Source organism: Anolis carolinensis, chromosome 1 (genome assembly GCF_035594765.1).
Source record: "Anolis carolinensis isolate JA03-04 chromosome 1, rAnoCar3.1.pri, whole genome shotgun sequence".
In the NCBI taxonomy this organism is placed as follows: Eukaryota; Metazoa; Chordata; class Lepidosauria; order Squamata; family Dactyloidae; genus Anolis; species Anolis carolinensis.
In genome coordinates this window covers 39,683,678-39,702,225 of record NC_085841.1, presented here as the reverse complement: position 1 = coordinate 39,702,225, position 18,548 = coordinate 39,683,678, and the positions used below count along the sequence as shown (strand labels likewise).

The 18,548-nt window shown below is 37.9% G+C and overlaps 1 protein-coding gene across 14 annotated transcripts in view; it reads left to right on the top strand.

Annotated features, from left to right (window-relative positions):
* The window catches only part of cdc42bpa (CDC42 binding protein kinase alpha), a 174,841-nt gene that overhangs the window by 118,491 nt on the left and 37,802 nt on the right, over positions 1-18,548 (top strand). For 3 of the 14 annotated variants that reach the window (XM_062972885.1, XM_062972883.1, XM_062972932.1), the window contains exons 18-24: positions 587-692; positions 1,321-1,469; positions 2,856-2,947; positions 5,694-5,770; positions 8,564-8,608; positions 13,446-13,484; positions 17,333-17,452. In XM_062972885.1, the coding sequence (XP_062828955.1) occupies positions 587-692; positions 1,321-1,469; positions 2,856-2,947; positions 5,694-5,770; positions 8,564-8,608; positions 13,446-13,484; positions 17,333-17,452 (628 nt within the window). The remainder of the gene's footprint in view (positions 1-586; positions 693-1,320; positions 1,470-2,855; positions 2,948-5,693; positions 5,771-8,563; positions 8,609-13,445; positions 13,485-17,332; positions 17,453-18,548) is intronic. The other 11 variants (XM_016990691.2, XM_016990690.2, XM_062972925.1 and 8 more) reach the window with 7 other exon arrangements.

Genomic DNA, 18,548 nt, shown 5'->3' with positions numbered 1-18,548 from the left:
CCTAATCTAAACCATCAAATAACACAAAGTGAGCAAAACGGCTTGGAAGAAGGGAAGGGGGTTCACTCCTCCCAAGTTGCTTTATCTACTTAATGGCAACAAAACAGGAAATAAAGAGCACGAAGCCACCAGTAAGTGGAGATTTGATTTCTTTGGAGGGAATTGGTGTGTTGGGGGGGGGGGGTGAATCTTGCCCCATTCCCAGCTATGCTGAAAATGGTTTCAGCCCAGCTGGGCTATGAGGCTGTTGTCCTACCTTCCTGTTGTTCCACCCTGCTCTTAACTATGAGTCATATATTAGTTGTATGTTTGTAACTCAGGGACTGCCTGTGTAGAAGGGCGCATAGCCATCAGTATTAGTTACATATTGTAGAAGATACTGTAGACTTACATGAGCTTCAGAAACATTTTTCATAGTTTGTATTGTGACTAACATTGATTTTTTTTATATCAAAACACTTAATTTTACTAAACTTTCCATGTGAATTGCTTCAATTTCATTTATCTTGGTGGCTTAACTTTCACAGTCAAAAACCTAATATTTGCTTTCCCCAAATTCTTAACTCTTATTCCATTGTTTGACTAGGGTGAGTGATGAAAAGGATGCTCGAGGCTATCTTCAAGCCTTAGCCTCTAAAATGACGGAAGAGCTTGAAGCCCTAAGAAACTCCAGTTTGGGTGCAAGAGGAACAGTAAGCTATTGATCTGAAATATTATTAATTCTAGTTCTAGGATTTCCTGTGCCATCACAATAAGTTCTGTCACCTGCTACACTATATCGTACATCTACTCATTCATATTTTTCTGACTATGTGACCTAATAACTATGAACTGAATAATCCTGTACTTGCTCTTAATGACTATTGTTAGTTATCGTATAACAGGAGTCATGAGCACATGCTGTAATTCTGCTTTCTTTTCAATAAAATGTAGGCTTAATGCATTAAAAATAACAACAGATGGGGAAGCTCCTAAGATTAAAAATGAGGTGCTGTTCCATGTAGACATAGAAAAGAGATGCTTATTTGCAGATTCTTCTGCCTCCTTGCCGCCTCTTTGATCCCCTAAAAAGTTGTTTTTGTAGTTGGAGGAACAGTGTCGAAGATAGTGGAAAAGAGAACAAGGGGAGGTAGGATAATATGAATGGCCTTCCTTCCTACATGGATTTTGGTTGCTTCCAAATATTGGATGGAGCCCTTCTGTTCACTCAGAGACAGGACTAGATGCAACCACAAGAGTTGCCAGAACTCCTTTGGTGAAGACAATACGTTGAATTGTAAAGAACAAACAAGATGAGTAAACGAATGCATTTCTTATTAGGACATGCCCTGGAAGATGCGCCGTTTTGCAAAACTGGATATGTCTGCAAGGTTAGAACTACAGTCAGCCCTTGATGCTGAAATACGAGCCAAACAAGCCATTCAAGAGGAGTTGAATAAAGTAAAAACTTCTAACATTGCAACAGAATGGTAAGACATGGTTATTCCCGTGAAAGAGGTAGTAGCTTGCATGATTTTGTCTTAGAATGGCATGCTGATAAACCAGAAACGTTTCTCGTACCATTACTATGTGATAGGAGTTTACTAACAGGTTCATACTATCCTTTTATAATTTAATTTAACTGAAAGTTTGTAGTTTCCTTTTTTTTCAAGAATCACTAAAATAAAATTTGAACCATGTTTTAGTTTGACCAGAATCATAAATATTTATCTGACATTTTTGTTGGAACAAAAGGGAGCAGAAAATGATTTCCTTTCTTCTGTAGTCTACTTTGCTAAATTAGAATATTCTCCAAGCACAGACACACACTGGACATAGAGAATACTTATTATATTGCTTACTCCAAATCATGAATTATTTAATATTTGTGTTACAGATAGGAGATATTAGATGCAGAACACATTGTGACACAAATGCAGGTCTCTAGGCACTAGGACACTAATAGTAATTTTACATGCAGAAAAATCCACAACTTCAATTTAGAATAAATTAATTTGGCATGCAGCCAAAAGCCAAACACACCCAGTAATGTTGTTTTTAAAAAAATGAAATAAATATGTAATAATAATAATAATAAACTTTATTTATACCCTGCCACCATCTCCCCAACGGGGACCCGGGGCGGCTTACATGGGGCCATGCCCAGAACAATACAATATAAACAAAATATAATAGAACAACAAATCATAGCACATTAAACAACACAATAAAAGAAAATATACACTACATTAAACAAGATCAAAAGAACAATAAAACCAAGGGCGGGCCACATGAACACTAGGTTAAAACTCAGGGTGAGAAAGGATGTAGGAGTAAAAACCACAGAGGACAGAGTCATAAAGTGGCGGTGCAATCTGGAGGACAAATATTAAAGGAGAGCAGCAAAAGGTAGTGATTACTCTCCAAAGGCACAACGGAAGAGCCATGTTTTCAGGTCTTTCTTAAAGGCTGCTAATGTGGGGGCTGAGTAAGAAAAATCATGAAAAATGTAGCTGAGTAAGAAAAATCATGAAAAAAGGGGAAGCATATAGTTCTTTACATGAATATCACAATTGTGAGAAAACAGCAATAAAATAATAAGTTTTTAAATGAGCGTGCTGTGTTGACATTCCCATTGTTTGTATTACTGTTTGAAAAATGGAAATACAACACAATCCAAATCAGAAACAAGTTTTGATTTTCTTTTCCTTACTACAATTGAACTACCTTTTATTTTATGTTCAGTTTAACAAATGTGATTTAGATGATAATGATAGTAACTGAACTTTGTTGCAGATAGGTTATCTTATTTGGTCATGTTTTGAACACTATCTCATTGAATCTCTGTCTGTCTGTCTTACTGTTTGTTTGTAAAGCAAACTACAGGAATCGGACAAGAAGAACTCTGAACTGCTGTTAGAAATAGAGAGATTGAAAAAAGAGACAGAAGAACTCCGCTCGGAGAAGGGTGAGGGAATTGATGTCCAAATAAACAAAGGCAAAATCCACTTCATAGTGCTGGGTGTTTCTTATCAAGAAAGTCCTCTTATAGCATGCTGACAGAATCTGGACTGAAGATTCTGGCTCCTGAAGTGTTGTGTTGCCTTATGCATGATAAGATGTACCCACAGCTCTGACAAAAATATAGAAACATGTTTATCTTGTGTTCTTTTTGTACTTTTGAAAACTTGATTAGAATTGTGTTGATGTCTTATGCACATGCAAGTTCCCTAAGAAACAAATTGCACATTTTTTGCTGGTACGTGACCATATTCAGTTCGTGGTTGTAGAAGCCTCTGAATGTATATGTATGTATATCCATTGGGTTCTGTATTTGATAGCACATTTGGTGGGTTGATTTAGTAGCACAATCTTGCATTTCACTTTTTTTCTTGTTTAATTTCACACACACGCCCCACACACACAATTGCATTACAGATGTTACGTATTTTGTCAAAATATAATGTAATATGGTGGTGCTCTTGCTCCCCCCCCCCCTCCCCGGGGTCTTCTGTGCTGACTTCCTTTTTTCTGAGCAGGAGATGCTATTACTTTGAAGATACATACTGGGTATCTTCCACAATTGCAGCTCTAGATTAGAACAGGGTTGTTGTATGTTTTCCGGGCTATATGGCCATGTTCCAGAAGTATTCTCTCCTGACATTTCTCCCACATCTATGGCAGGCATCCTCAGAGGTTGTGAGGTACTGTATATGGGAAAAACTAAGAAAGGATGGTTTATATATCTGTGGAAGGTGGGAGAAGAACTCTTTTCAGTTGGAAGCCAGTGTGAATGTTGTAATTAATCACCTTAATTAGCATTTAATAGCTTCATCTCCTGGCTTCTTTCTTCCTGGGGGAATCCTTTGTTCAGAGTCGTTAGCTGCCCTGATTGATTCATGTCTGGAATCCCTCTGTTTTTAGAGTGTTGTTCCTTATTTACTCTTCTGATTTTAGAGTTTTTTAATACTGGTAGCCAGATTTTGTTCATTTTCATGATTTCCTTCTTTCTGTTGAAATTGTCCACATGCTTGTGGATTTCGATGGCTTCTCTGTGTAGTCTGACATGATAGTTGTTAGAGTGATCCAGCATTTCTGTGTTCTCAAATAATACACTGTGTCCAGGTTAATTCATCAAGTGATCTGCTATGGCTGACTTCTCTGCAGTTTGCAGAGTTTGCAGTCGCTTTCGTGTTCCTTGATTCGTGTTCAGGCAATGCTCCTGCATTTGGTGGTCCCTATGTAGACTTGTCCACAACTGCATGGTATACGGTAGACTCTTGCAGTGGTGAGAGGATCCCTCTCGTCCTTGGCTGAATGTAGAATGTTGGATTTTCTTAGTAGGTATGTAGATAGTTTGTAGGTTGTGTTTCTTCATCAGCTTGCCTATGCGGTCAGTGGTTCCCTTGATGTATGGTAAGAGCACTTTTCCTCTGGGTGAATCTTTGTCTTTAATCTCATGGCTTGTTTTTCGCCTTACAGTTCTTCTGATGTCTGTGGTGGAGTATTCATTGACCTGTAGAGCCCAGTTGAGGTGGTTTAGTTCACCTTGGAGGAGGTGAGGTTCGCAGATTCTTTGTGCATGGTTTGTCAGGGCTTTGATTGTGCTTCTTTTTTGACTTGGGTGATGGTTGGAGTTTTTATGAAGGTATCCAACCATGTGTGTAGGTTTTCTATAAACTGTGTGGCTCAATTGTTGATTGGGTTTGCGGATGACTATAGAACATCTAGAAATAGTAGCTTTCCTTCCTTTTCTTTTTCCATGGTGAATTGGATGTTTGGATGGATGCTGTTGAGGTGGTCCAGGAATTTGCTGAGTTCTTCTTCTCCATGGCTCCAAATGGTGAAGGTGTCATCAACATATCTGAACCATATAGTTGGCTTTTTTGGTGCTGTTTCTAGGGCTTGTTTTTCAAAGTATTCCATATAGAAATTTGCTACTACTGGGCTGAAAGGGCTTCCCATGCTGCTCCATATTTCTGTTCATGGAATTCATTGTCCCACTGATAGTAGCTTGTGGTGAGGCAATGGTGAAACAGAGCTGTGATGATTAGTGCAATGGTGTCAGCTACCAGGGCCTTAGTAAATAGGGACACCACATCGAAGCTGATCAGAATGTCCTTGGTGCTTGGCTTGAGGTTGCTGATTTTTTTCTATGAAGTGTGTTGAGTCCTTGATGTAGTGTGTGGTGAGCCCAATATGGGTTTGTAGCTGTGTAGCCAGAAATTTTGCCAGGTTGTATGTCAGGGATCCAGGAAAAGGAGGAAATTTTGCTGTTACCACCATCAGGATCCCAGTAGAAAAGAGATTTATGTTATGCAACCCAATGAAAGATCTTTGTCTCGATGGGTGTTTTTCCTGAGAATCCCATTGTTTTTGTTTATAAAACAGCTGGTCCTTGTCGAATAGCTAACAGCACAGAATAGTCTGTAAAAGTCTTTATATTCCAGTCTTCCTAATTGGAAAGATACCTGCAGACCCTGAATGACTAGTTTGTCTCAAGATGGATGGGGCAAAGCCCGAAGAACTGTGGATCCCTTTCTTCCCTAATTTATGTTGTTTGCAGGCCTCATCTCCCCACCTCTTGTTCATCTTCGTCAGTTTTAGAATAAGCTGATTCATTTTGGCACAAAGAAATATTGAAATGGACAACCCATAGAGGAGGGCCCAAGTGGCCATTTTCTGTAGGTTTAAAACTTGCTGCTGTTTTCTAGGTGTAAAGCACCAAGACTCACAGAATTCTTTCTTGGCATTTTTGAATGCGCCTGCCTCTGCTCTGGATCAATTTGAAGTAAGTACACAATTATTTGGATTTGATATCTTTTGATGATATGCATATTTAGTTTGTGATTGTTACTCTTATGTGTTCCAGAAAAACCCAGATTCATATTAAAATAAAATAGAAAATTAGCAGAATTGTCTAGGCTTTGACATTCTGGTGTGTTAATGCATTATTTGTATGCATTTATAAACAAACCTTATAAGTGCAACTTCTCTGTGTGTCAACTTAAGCTTTACTTTAAACACTTATTATGGTTGAAATCTGAAATTTGTCTCTTTTCTACTATTTTGTTTTATTTGCATTTGTTTTTAAATATTTGTGTACATATCTTTAAAAATCTTCAAAGTAATTGGACAAGAATGTTATCGTACCAAGTTGGTTAAGAAAGCACAGTAATTAATAGGTACATACAAATGTGAATTATAGTCAGCACAGTTATTGTTTGGAACAACTGTCATACAATGATGTACTGAATTTGGGAAGATTGGAGCATAGTGCCCAGAATCCTGTCAATGCTCTGTATAGACAGTGGCAGCAGAAGGGAAACGGTCACAGTGAAGAAAAGGGGAAGCAAAAAATATTGTCAGCTGTGCTATCAGGAGGCAGATGTTGTGTGTTATGGGCAGCCTCTTTCTTCAGTGCCTTGCTTTCAGGTGGATCATCAGAGCCAGGGTATTCTGGAAAGACTGACTTGGGCCATTTCCAAGAACACCCTGATTCCAAGGACACAATAGAAGACAGGCATCAGTGCAATAGACTGATGGGGCCAGCAGAATTCCCTTTTAATAGTACAGTGATGATGCCGTCCACTTTCTTATTCTTCTGCACAACTCAATCAAAAGTGCAGCTGCTAATAAAATGGCCTCAGTCTTAGTTTGGAAATAGCAAAAAGAAAAGGCTATTTAATATGTACAGACCATTCTTATATTCACATTTGTAATATTTGGTGACATGTTCTCAGTAGTGGAAAGTATTTAAACAAGAGAGACACATGAGACACACTCTGAGATTAGAACAGAAATAAGAATGCATACTGGGGTTAAGATCCCCCCCCCCAAATGAAGGAATAGTGAGAGTTGACATGGATGAAGGAAAATAAAATTCATTCACAGTGAGCTGAGAAAGGAAATTGTTGGCACTCATCCACTCACTTAACTGTACCCCCAACTTTATGCACACATTACCATACACTTCCACATTGCAGGGTAACCCAGTATCTCAGCCAATAGAGAATGAACCATCCGTACGTAGGCTTACTCCTAATGCCATCCAGGCAGAGCAAAGGACAATATATTCTTAGGTAAATCTTTTCTGGTTGGATCCTTGCTCTTCCTATAACCTTTTTCAACTTGCCTCACCCAGGGAATGTCATATCACCATTCTTCTGCTTCCTTTTGTTTATACTTCATTGTTTTCTCCTTCATCTTATCCATTTCATTGCTGCCTGGGTTTAAAAAAATATTTCTTACCTTAGCACATTCTTTCCAGTGGTCTCTTTCCTCCTCTTCTCCTCCCTCACGTTTCTTTTTTATATTTGCCATGTGTTTGAGGAAGGTAGAGTTTAAGGCAAAATTTGCCAAGGATAGCTGTACTTCCCAAGGTTCAAATGCCCCAAAACATGTCTGCATTGTCAGTAACATATGTAAGCTCTTAATGTGCCTCCTACACCCACTTAGTCATAAAAACATCACTCACTTGCCTCCTTCAACCACCATCACTGGCTGGCTTCTCCACGTCAGCCTATGTTGATGTGTGATTGATTGTCTCTCAGCCAGGTTTAATCCACATTAAATTGATCATAGTTTAACCTCTAAGCTAGATGTAATTCTAATGTGCATGAGATTGCCCCAACAGTTAGAGGCAGAAACATCCAAAGCCAGAGTCAACAAGGAGATCCAAAGAGTGGTTAAGGAAGGGGGATGAGGTTGACTTTAATATCCTCCCAACCCTATGATTTGCCATAAGTTAGTAACAACTGGAAGGCACACACAAATAACAAAAAATACATAGAAAGTCAAGGAACCATTCCATGTACTCTTCTGCTTCAACATCCTACTCAAAGAATCTTGCAGTTTAGCAATCTGTATCTCATATATAAACTTTAGGGTGTCACAAATAACCAGTTCCACCCAGCAAAGTGTTTCCCAAGGTTTACTTAATATGTCCACAAAAAAGAGTGGTCTGCCTATTCCTGGATCTCAAGTGTATAAACAAATTTGTCAGTTACAGAAAATTTCACATAGAGAATCTGCATAGATCGTCCAGGAACATTTTTACTCTTTCCGCTGGGAATGGTACATTGAAGAGTTTACCATGAAAACCCATTCTTGCCAAGGAGAAGGAGCTATTCATATCCACCCTACCATGTCAAAACATTTCCTATTTTCTCTTTCTGAGTCTGCAGGACGGAATTAAAATGAAACCAGGGATCCAATTGGGAAAGGCTTACTTGATCTTTTGCTTCATCTGGCAGTGGTAGGAATAAATGACAAGAATGACCTGACATGGTAGATTCTCCAGTATCCCATTTGCTAATTTGGCTGTTAAAAACCTTTCACCAAGAAACTGTAACAATTCATTTCATATTGCAGTATCTTCCTGCCCCCTTGTCTTTAATCTAAGTGAAATAATGTGACATGTAGGTGAAATAATCATCAGATAATAAGAACTATAATAAAAATCATCTATTAGTTATTTAAAACATATCTGTACTTCAGATTTCAACAATATGACAGTTATTATCAGCAAACAAGTTTTCATCTATCTGTTTCTATTTCTTTACTGCTCTATGCACAAAAATAGGACTCCTTTTCTTCTTCATCCTCATTGATTGATTTTATGGATGACGTAAGTCTTTCACTCCCAACTGGCAAATAATTCAGTATAAAATAAATTAATTAATTACTTTCACGCAGTAATGCAGTCATTTTACTAAGCTGTGCCATCAAAGAGCATGAAAATCAGCAAGACAGTTTCTGTGCTCCTGGTACATTTATATTCTATGTAATTTTCAATACTATTTTTAATGGCATTGAATGAGAGTTGTTGTGTGTGTATGTTTTTCCTTTGTTTTGCTATGGAAAGGAGCTTCAGTACTTGGCTTGTTTATTAAGATGCCTCATACTCTATCTTAATATTCCTGACATCGGTACTAATTCTGCTTGGTCAGAAATTGACCAGTAAAATTTGTAGCTAAAATTTTGATTTTGGTTTGATTTGGGGTGAGCGTAAGTGTATTTTTATTTTATTTTGTTTTCAAGCTGTTTTCTCTGCTCAGTATATTTCCCTATGTATTAGTGGTTTTCAACCATGTTTGGACACCAGAGTGTTAACTAAACATTCTGACAATCATAGAAAATGTTTCTGCTTTATGCTTTTTTGATACTGAACATTGATTCATGCCAGTGGATATTTTTGACTAATTGGTACTTTTCAAACTGACTGCATTATATGAATATATATTCCTTTGTAGTAGTTATTACTTTAGCAATTAGGAGTGTTGTCTCAGAATATACACAGCTCATTCTCTTTATAACATTGTTTCCTTGAAAATATCCTGTTGATAAAGCTACTTTAAAATGAAATGTAGCTATGACAGACAACACTTTACTACCACTTGGCAATCCAATAAAGAGAGTGGAGTGTATACTCATATACTGATAAAAATCCTTTTATCAGATATACATCATGTTATTGTGTGAGTAGTATTGTAGATCAGTAGTAAATGTAATTGTAATGTTGCCTTCAAGGATTGGGGAACTATTTGAATTAATAAGAAGAGCAAAATGATTTGCCTTCTGAATGGACCAAATAATTTGCAATTTTCTATCTATTTGAAGTACACTTTTATCATCAGTACATTTGAAAAAACACAGATAAACACCTGGGGAGATACTGAGGCAGTTGTATAAAAGCTATGGTTTATTTCTGGGTAAAACAGAAAACATTTTTTTAAAATTCTACTTTGGTGCCAGTACACTATTAGCTATATATTTGCTATCATTTGTCACTGAACAGTGTCAGTTTTCTCCAGTTTTAGTGCATCATGAATACCTTATTTTAAAATCAATGCAGCAAGGATATTAACTATTATGGTAGTAGTGAGTAGCTTTTATCAGTCACATTGGGGGATGGAGTGATATTGACAGTATTTCTAAAACTGTGTTTTAGTGTAACTGTTTATTTAAATATTAGTATCTCTCATTAATTTATATTATTTCTATTTTTAGTAGTTATAATTCTATCGATGTTTGCTTGGCTTGATTTGTTTGTCTTTGTTGACTACGACATTAAATGTCTGCCTTCTTTATATGTAAACTGCTCTGAGTCCCCTCAGGGAGAGAAGGCTGTCTAAAAATAAAATTATTATTATTATTATTATTATTATTATTATTATTATTATTATTATTTCTAATTTGTTGGTTCTTAGCAGAGCGCGTTTAAAATGTTAAACAGGAGTAGTATTTGTAATTTGCATGTATTTAACAGACCAGGGGGTAACAGGATAACTCAGATGTCTCTCATTCATAAGGTTGCCATAAAGTTCACTTGATTTGGTAGTCATTCATAGCAACAAATTAGTAATTTGCCAGTATTTTTTTCTCCGGAAGTATGTGTAGTATGAGTAATGCAATTAATTTCAATTGTACTATTTTAATTTCTTTTAAAAACTTTTTGAAGGGTATACAGTAGAACCCCGGTAGTCCGAGTTAAACGGGCGGACCTCAACTCGGTCAACTGGATAACTCGGATTACCAGGCTTCCTCTCCGTGGGGATGAAGGCTGGATCGGGAGGCGCTGCAAGCACCTTCCGATCCAGCCCTCGTCCCAACCACGGGGAGGCCTCTCCGTGGGGACGAAGGCTAGATCGGGAGGCGCTTGCAGCACCTCCCGATCCAGCCCTCGTCCCCACGGAGAGGCCTCCCCGTGGTTGGGAGCACCCGCAGAACGAAGGGGCTCTCCCTCCCTTTGGCGGAGGCTTGGAGCCAGGGAAGCGACTCCTGCTTCCCTGGCTCCAAGCCTCCGCCAAAGGGAGAAAGCCCCTTCGTTCGGCGGGTGGGTGAACGGGGAGGACCACAAAAACCCTCCCCGTTCACCCACCCGCCCGCCCGTGCCTCGGCTCCTTCGTCACGCCGGGGCTGGCAACCCTGGCGCCCGGTGTGGCAAAGGAGTCGGACGTGCACGTTGCTGGGTAGATAGCAAGCTACCTAGCAACACGCACGGGGCGCTCACCCCTTGGGAGGTGCCCCCTGCGTGTTGCTAGGTAGCTTGCTATCTACCTAGCAACATGCACGCCAGCGAGCAGGTGAATGGGGAGGGCCTTTGCGGCCCTCCCCGTTCACCTGCTCGGATTGCACGGAGGCTCGGACGAGCGGGGCTCGAACGAGCGGGGTTTTACTGTACTTTGAATTGGCTTAATATCCTTAATAGAGTTGTTCCATTTTAATGTTGATTTCTGTATGTTTTTAACATATTATAATCATATCAAACTTGCATTGAGTCTCAATCTTGGGGGAAGGCAAGGTATAAATCAAGCTAACTAGAACAACATCTCACCTTGAGAACTTGATAATCTCTACCCTTAAGGCAATGGTTCTCAACCTGGGATCCCCAGATGTTTTTGGCCTACAACTCCCAGAAATCCCAGCCAGTTTACCAGCTGTTAGGATTTCTGGGAGTTGAAAGCCAAAAACATCTGGGGGCCCCAGGTTGAGAACCACTGCCTTAAAGGATCTTAGGTGACAGGATGGAGAAGCAGAGCTGTTCTAGAATAAGAAAAGATTTTAGAGGACAATAGTGGCCTCTCAGAAGTGGAGGAGAGAGTTGGAAGGAGACCTAAAAGTTGCAAATGGAAAATCAATATGAAGAAACAGGGGCCTAGCAATTGGTAAAGGCATTTTGGCAGGCAAAGCATTGGAGGATATATTTCTTTTTTGAGAAATTAGTCACTGATTTTATTTCTGGCTCTTTTTTCTTCAAAGCAGTCAGTTTTGTGGTTGAGAATTGGACAGCTGTGGACCACAGGCTTAGTCTAACCTGTTCCATAAGTTCATTACTATGATAGAACAGTCCTCCAGTTAAAAATTTCTAAAATAGTCAGGTATGAAACTGATTCACTAGACTGTCTAAACAGTGAATCTCAAATTAAATTCTAGAGCTAAGAGTCAGCAGCATACTGCATTTAATGTGTGTTGAACTGGGTCTTGCTACCTTTCTCTGCCTTCTGGAGTGTGTCTCCAGGGGCTGCAAGATTGAGGGAGGTTGCCAGTTCTAAAAGAAGCAGTGTGATCTATTGAAAATACACCACTATATCCTGGCTAAAGTTTATATCACTTCCTCTTCTGACTTCACAATCTCCATATTCCATTTTTGACAATTCATATGGTAGATTAACTCTCCAAATTTAACAAAAATACATTTTTGTAACTTATGCATACTGTAAAACTAAAACTGCCTTGGGTCTTGTTAAAACCAATTTATTCTTGTTGAACTAAATTATGGTGAACTGATCTTAATCAATATATTGATTTGAACTTCACCCTAAGAATGGAGACAATTCCATTTGGATGAAGTGCCTGTGGTACAAAAACCCAGACAGTACCCGTGTAGTTTTCCTTAATTGGTCCAAAGTAACAAAAAATAATAGAATTGTGATTCTGTCCACATAATCACTATTGTATATCAGAACGTCCACTCTTAATTATCATTGAATGTGTGAGAGAACATTACTCGCTTAAGCAGTCTTTAACTGTTGTCATTGTATGGGTGCCCATTGGTAGAGAGTAACCATTTTGAATTACATTATTCATATGCCATAACATACATTGTTATTGGAAGAGTGGTATCTTGCGATGACCCCACCAGTTTGTATATTCTGATATCCTCTACTTCATGCAGCTGAGTGGAAGAAGGAGTGTATGAGCTGTGTTGGCATGTTAATTAGTATTATTTTGTGTCTGTGAATTGTGTGAGTAAATGATCCTCGTCAGTGTGGTTAAACCCATTCATGGATCTGTTTCTCCATGAGACTGAAAACATGCACTATATAGATCATATGAAGTGGCCAAGGTACTATAATTTAATTTCTGTATAATGATGAGATTGTAAAGATAATTTTTGGATACCCTGTATTTATTTATTTTACATCCAAGAAGCTTATACTGTGATGGATAAGTCTCACAAGAAGCTTCTGAAATAGTCTTAAGACACAACAACTTTCCAACGACTTGTCAGTGACCTTATTGGCTACAGAAATATTTGATCCTAGAACTCTCTAGTCCTAGTCAGATGCATTATCTAATACACCATGAAGGCTCTCAATAACAATATGCTATGTTAGGAGAAAAATAGTATTCACAATTTTTGCAAAATGTGCTTTACATGGTTAGATACAGCTTTTGGCTTTTAACTCTATTCAGAAATAGTTGAGCATAAAGAAGTCATCTTTAACACGTACAATACACACTTAGAAATAACTGTTGTTTTCCTGTGTTTATATTTATTTATTCCGGATTATTTTAAGCAGAATTCCCTCGTCTGTTTGCCTTTCTTTTTCCAGTTCAGAATACTACATATATATATATATATATATATTACCATATGTGTCCTATGTTAGAAATGTAAATGTGAATTCTGTGCCTTTCAGTTACATTGTGTTAACAGTCTCCTCCTTTCTCTGTTAAAGCGCTCTCCTTCCTGTATTCCAGCTCACAAAGGCAGACGTGTAAGAGAATGTCTTGCTGTGTGTGGCCTTTTAGTTTTGCCTATATTGCATATGCCTTCGCCTTTGTTTGATGTAGACCATTTTTGCTGATGCTCTTCATGGCTTGCATATTTATCTTGCTGCTTGTCTCGTGCTATTGCTACTTCTGTATGTTCCTCATGTTTAATACTGCTTATGTTAAAATCCTTGAGAATGTATATAGTGTTCTTGTTTTTAATGTTGCTTTTTTGCTCTAGAACATCACAGAAAGTTTAAAAATGGCAATTCTAAAAGTTGTTTTAATTCTGCTAACAATCATGCACTATAATCTCATTAGTTTAGAGATTATAGTGCATGATTGTTAGCAGAATTAAAATCCACCACTTCGATTATCTGTTTCCTGTAGAAACACAGCCACAGAGAAACCATTGTCAATTTGGATTGATTGAATTGTTTTAACATGCAGTCACTGAACTTTAATTTTTAATTTTTAATCAATCAATAAATGGATTTCAGTTGCTGTTATGGTGTCTCAGTCATACATACAGTGGTTCCTAACTGAAACAGATCTCCTGTTTTACCACCTAGATCCTTGGATCTGGTCAGGATTGTCAATTCTTACAGTTCTCATTAACAGTTTCCTGGCAAACAAATAAAGTACCAAAAACTAATCTGGAACCTATTTTCCATGACCTTAGATAACATTCAAGTACAATTAGACAATACATTCTTAGTCTAGGATGCTTGCTATAATAGATACAGCGAAACTGATAAAGACTAATTTCAAGACTAATGATTCTTACAGAATATCAGAGAGTATATAAGCACAATTTCCTTTAGCTATGTTCCCTCTTTGCAGTAGAAGTGATTCTGGAAAAAGCCATTTTCATCACAGCTGACAGACAGAGGGCATTTGCGGTCATATCTGCAAATATGTAATCTGCTACTTACCTTTGGGGCTGGACTGTGGAACATCCAGGGAAGAGAATCTGCTTCCACCCATTGATAGTTCTTTGTTGAATTAAGACACATTGCTCAATGGAAATCAAAAGCCCTTACTATCATGTTGAATGCATTGAAAATGATGGAAACTTTTAACTTTTTTTTTTTTAGAAACATACATTCAAGAAGAGCCAGCTTGTGTTATACATTATTTTGTATTGTGTTGCTTTTGGAAAGAAACAATAGAGAGATGGGACACGGCCATTTTGAAGAAGAATAGTTATGTAAATACATGACTATAATATCATGTGTCTTTCATACCATACTGTCATATCCACAAAGTATGGCAAGTACATCAGAAAGACCTTGGTGGAAAAGCTACTTAAATTGCCTTTGATACTGTTTATTGTTGATGAGCATCATTACTTTCTGATATTAAGATGGCATGAAATGTTAGGACTGTTCTTAAATCTGAGCATAGAAAATAATTTCTGCTAGCAACTGCTACAGCGCTTAAAAGATTTTACACATATGTAGCAAAGAGGTGAACTGATAATTATGTAATATTTCATTATGTATAATACATCAGCTAAACTGTGTGTTGTCATAGAAAGAACTGAGCCATATTTTGTGTCTCAATTACTCTTTTAACCAATATAAACATTTACTAAAATATATATAGCAATCCGCCACCCATGTGGACACTTTTGGGTTATTTTGGATTTCAGAATTCCGAATAAAGGATTTTCAACCTGTAACAGTGAACAAAAGCAAAGGAGGTCTTTTATACACCTGTTTTCTACCAATGATTTGTTTAAATGCTACATATATATACAAACTTATATTAGCATTCCTTGAACACATCCAGTCTTTCTTGGTTTCAGAAGCTATGCAGAATTTGGTCTTGGTGATACTTGGATGGCAGACTACCAGGGAAGGGCTAGGCTCCAAGTAGGGCTGGGGAAAAATCCTGCCTGAAGCCCTGGAGAGCAACTGACAGATTTGATAATACTGGGCTAAATCAGCCAGTAATCTGGTTCATTATAAAGGAGCCTCATGTGTTGAACAAGGGTAGTATGATAGGTCTTATCTGGGTTTGCTTTGTTTTGTCCTTTAATACTATAGGTCAGTCTCTAGCCATTTTTAAAGAACGTACTCATACATGACATTACAAATATATTTTTGTTAAGGATTTTTTTATTAAGGATTTTGGCTTATCAAAATGACAATTGATACACACACGCATATACACACATACACTAATTTATTTTTGTAGGGAAATGAATTTTTAGACTTACAATTCCTATGCAGTGTTGTTGATCTGACAGGATAACTATTTAGGAAACTGTAGTTCAGTGAAATGAAACTTTTCAATAAGAATCTTTTTTTAAAGATACTTCAAATAATTATACCCATGGCCAAAGTAAGTAGAAGTCAGAATAAGCAGTACCAAAAGAATAGTTTTTCACTATGAATTTAAAAATTGCATAATGCCTAACCATCAAACAATTCTAATTAAGATGGTAATACAGTAGAGTCTCACTTATCCAACATGAATGAGTGGGCAGAACATTGGATAAGCGAAAATGTTGGATAATGGGGAGGGATCAAGGAAAAGCCTATTAAACGTCAAATTACGTTATGATTTTACAAATTAAGCACCAAAATGTTCATGTTTTACAACAAATCGACGAAAAATGCAGTACAATACATGGTAACTTTATGTAGTAATTACTGTATTTACAAATTTAGCACCCTTGGTGATGCACCGGGGGTTTGCTGCATGTTGCTATTTGGGAGGCTCCTTCTTTGGAGGCTTTTAAGCAGAAGCGGGATGGCCGTCTGTCAGGAGTGCTTTGAATTTGATTTTCTTGCTTCTTGGCAGGGGGTTGGACTGGATGGTCCATGAGGTCTCTTCCAACTCTGTGATTCTGTGGGAGGGAGAGAGCAGGGCCCAGCAATTCCCCTTTCTTCTGGGACCTCCCCTTCTTGCTTCCTCCAGGCCCCAGCACCCTACCCCGCTGTCTCCCTCCCTCACTTGCTCACTCACTGGGCCGGGTCCCGGCGGAAAAGGCGGTGGCAAAGGCAGCAGAACCAGGAGGCTGTCATCCGTTGGGAGGGGCAGAACGCAGCTGGTGGACCCACTACGATCGATTTTTGCTTTGTGGTGCCTCGTCGGTGGGGGCAAATGCAGTCATGCTTCTGGGCAGGCAGCACTGATTTGTGCGTGCTTTCTGGGGAGGTTAGAGACATTGGATAATACAGAGCGTTGGATAAGCAATGGTTGGTTAAGCTAGACTCTACTGTAACTGAAATTAGAAAATGTAAATCAAGATGTTACTTTATCTTTCAATGGATTAAGCTTCTCTTAGAGATTATTGAACAACTGCAGAGTAGCAAATTCTGTTATAATATAACCTTTACTGCTTTGGTTAAATTATATAAAAACAAGGTTCTGTCTTGTCTCATAGTAGGAATTCTTGGTTAGTAATAATCATCATAGTTTATTATCTTTCCATTGATATGACTCCTTAACTGTGAAGATTAAAATTAAAGTAAACTGGAACTTTGCTATGTTGCATAAATGGACTGTTTTTTAATCAGGCTACATAAGAAAGCCTCAATGCCTGACAAGGGGAAACATGAATTCAGTGTTACATAAATGACTTAGAGTAAACTCTACTGATCTCGTATCAATAGAGAATTAGAGAAACTGGTGTGATGTTGTCATTGAAGGCAGGTAAATCTAATGCAAATGTTTTTGATTTAAGAGTTGGGTTATTTTTTCTTTCTTTTTAAAAGTTAATATAATTCCCCTATTTGCAATTCCATATTTTTTTTAAAATTATCAAAAGTGGCTTCTTAATCTTCTCCCCTCCTCTCCCTTCCTTTTTTCTTTTGCTTGTTTCTTTCCTTTGTTTCTTTAGATTGATTCTGTTGAAAATTTTACCTTATCTAATACACCTTCGCGGGATGAAGATATCAAGTGTCACCTTCATTCAAGATCTAGGTCCCCCTCCACAGCTAGTGACATTGAACCAATTGAGGTACACTCTCTCTCTGTCTCAGAACATTTACTTCTGAAATGTCTGTCCCATGCCACATTACAACAGGGTTCAGAATGGATTAGGTTGGAACCATATATACTCTTGCTTTGGAATGAGCTCTGTTGCATTAAATGCACAGTAGTTCAGAATAAATGTATATAGGATTTTACTGTTAGTCCTTGCCATATCTTTGTACAAAATGAAGGACTCTCTACAAATATTTTAGTTTGTCATTTTCAAATACCATGTCAAGTCTGGCTATTTCTCCTTTTTCAAAGGCGAATAAAGCTGAAAGTGCTATTACAACTGCACCAAGCTGAGGAACTTACCTCTTTCAGATGGGGTTGGATTCAAAGTCCTATTGGTCTTTGAATCTAAGCTGTGACATGAGAATGTTACAGGTGCTTGTATTGGTACACTCATTGAGCAGCTAAGGTTAGAATTCCTACATTTCAGTAAACTTGGTTTGGTGCCATGTTAATAAATGAAAATGCCTCCAAGTAGAAAGCAAATGACAGATGGAAAATGAGGCAGGATACATATGGTTAAGTGGAATGTTATTATTGCTGCTTCTTTTCAATATCATTAGTTGCACTTATGACGTGAGTGCTGCTTCATTTATTTTTGTTCTGTTTGCTGCTGACTACATTCGTTCTGTGATGCTGTATTTTGCCAACTGCATATCTTTGTGTCATACCCTATGGGTGTTCCTATGATTGTACATCTGATTCCATTATATTGTAAGCTACAAACCAAAACCCACAGGGCTTTTTGACTCAATCAGTCCCTTCCTGATTGGGAAATTCAAAAGTAGTTCCCAATGTGGCATGAATGGGTAGAGCATATGTTACTTGTTTGAAGGAAATACATCATTTTGTTGGCCTTCCACCAACCATTGTACTACCTGATCCCAGTCCTTATATTCCTGTGGCAGCTTTTGCTCGTTTTGATAAAAGTAGCCTGTTTTTGAAAGCATTTCTTTGATTTTTATGGTTGATATGTATTACGGATGCCCTATCTTCACAGTTAATACGTCACATCCAAATGTCACTTTGCACCATTTGACTTTTCCACAGACCTCTTGAATATGGCATTC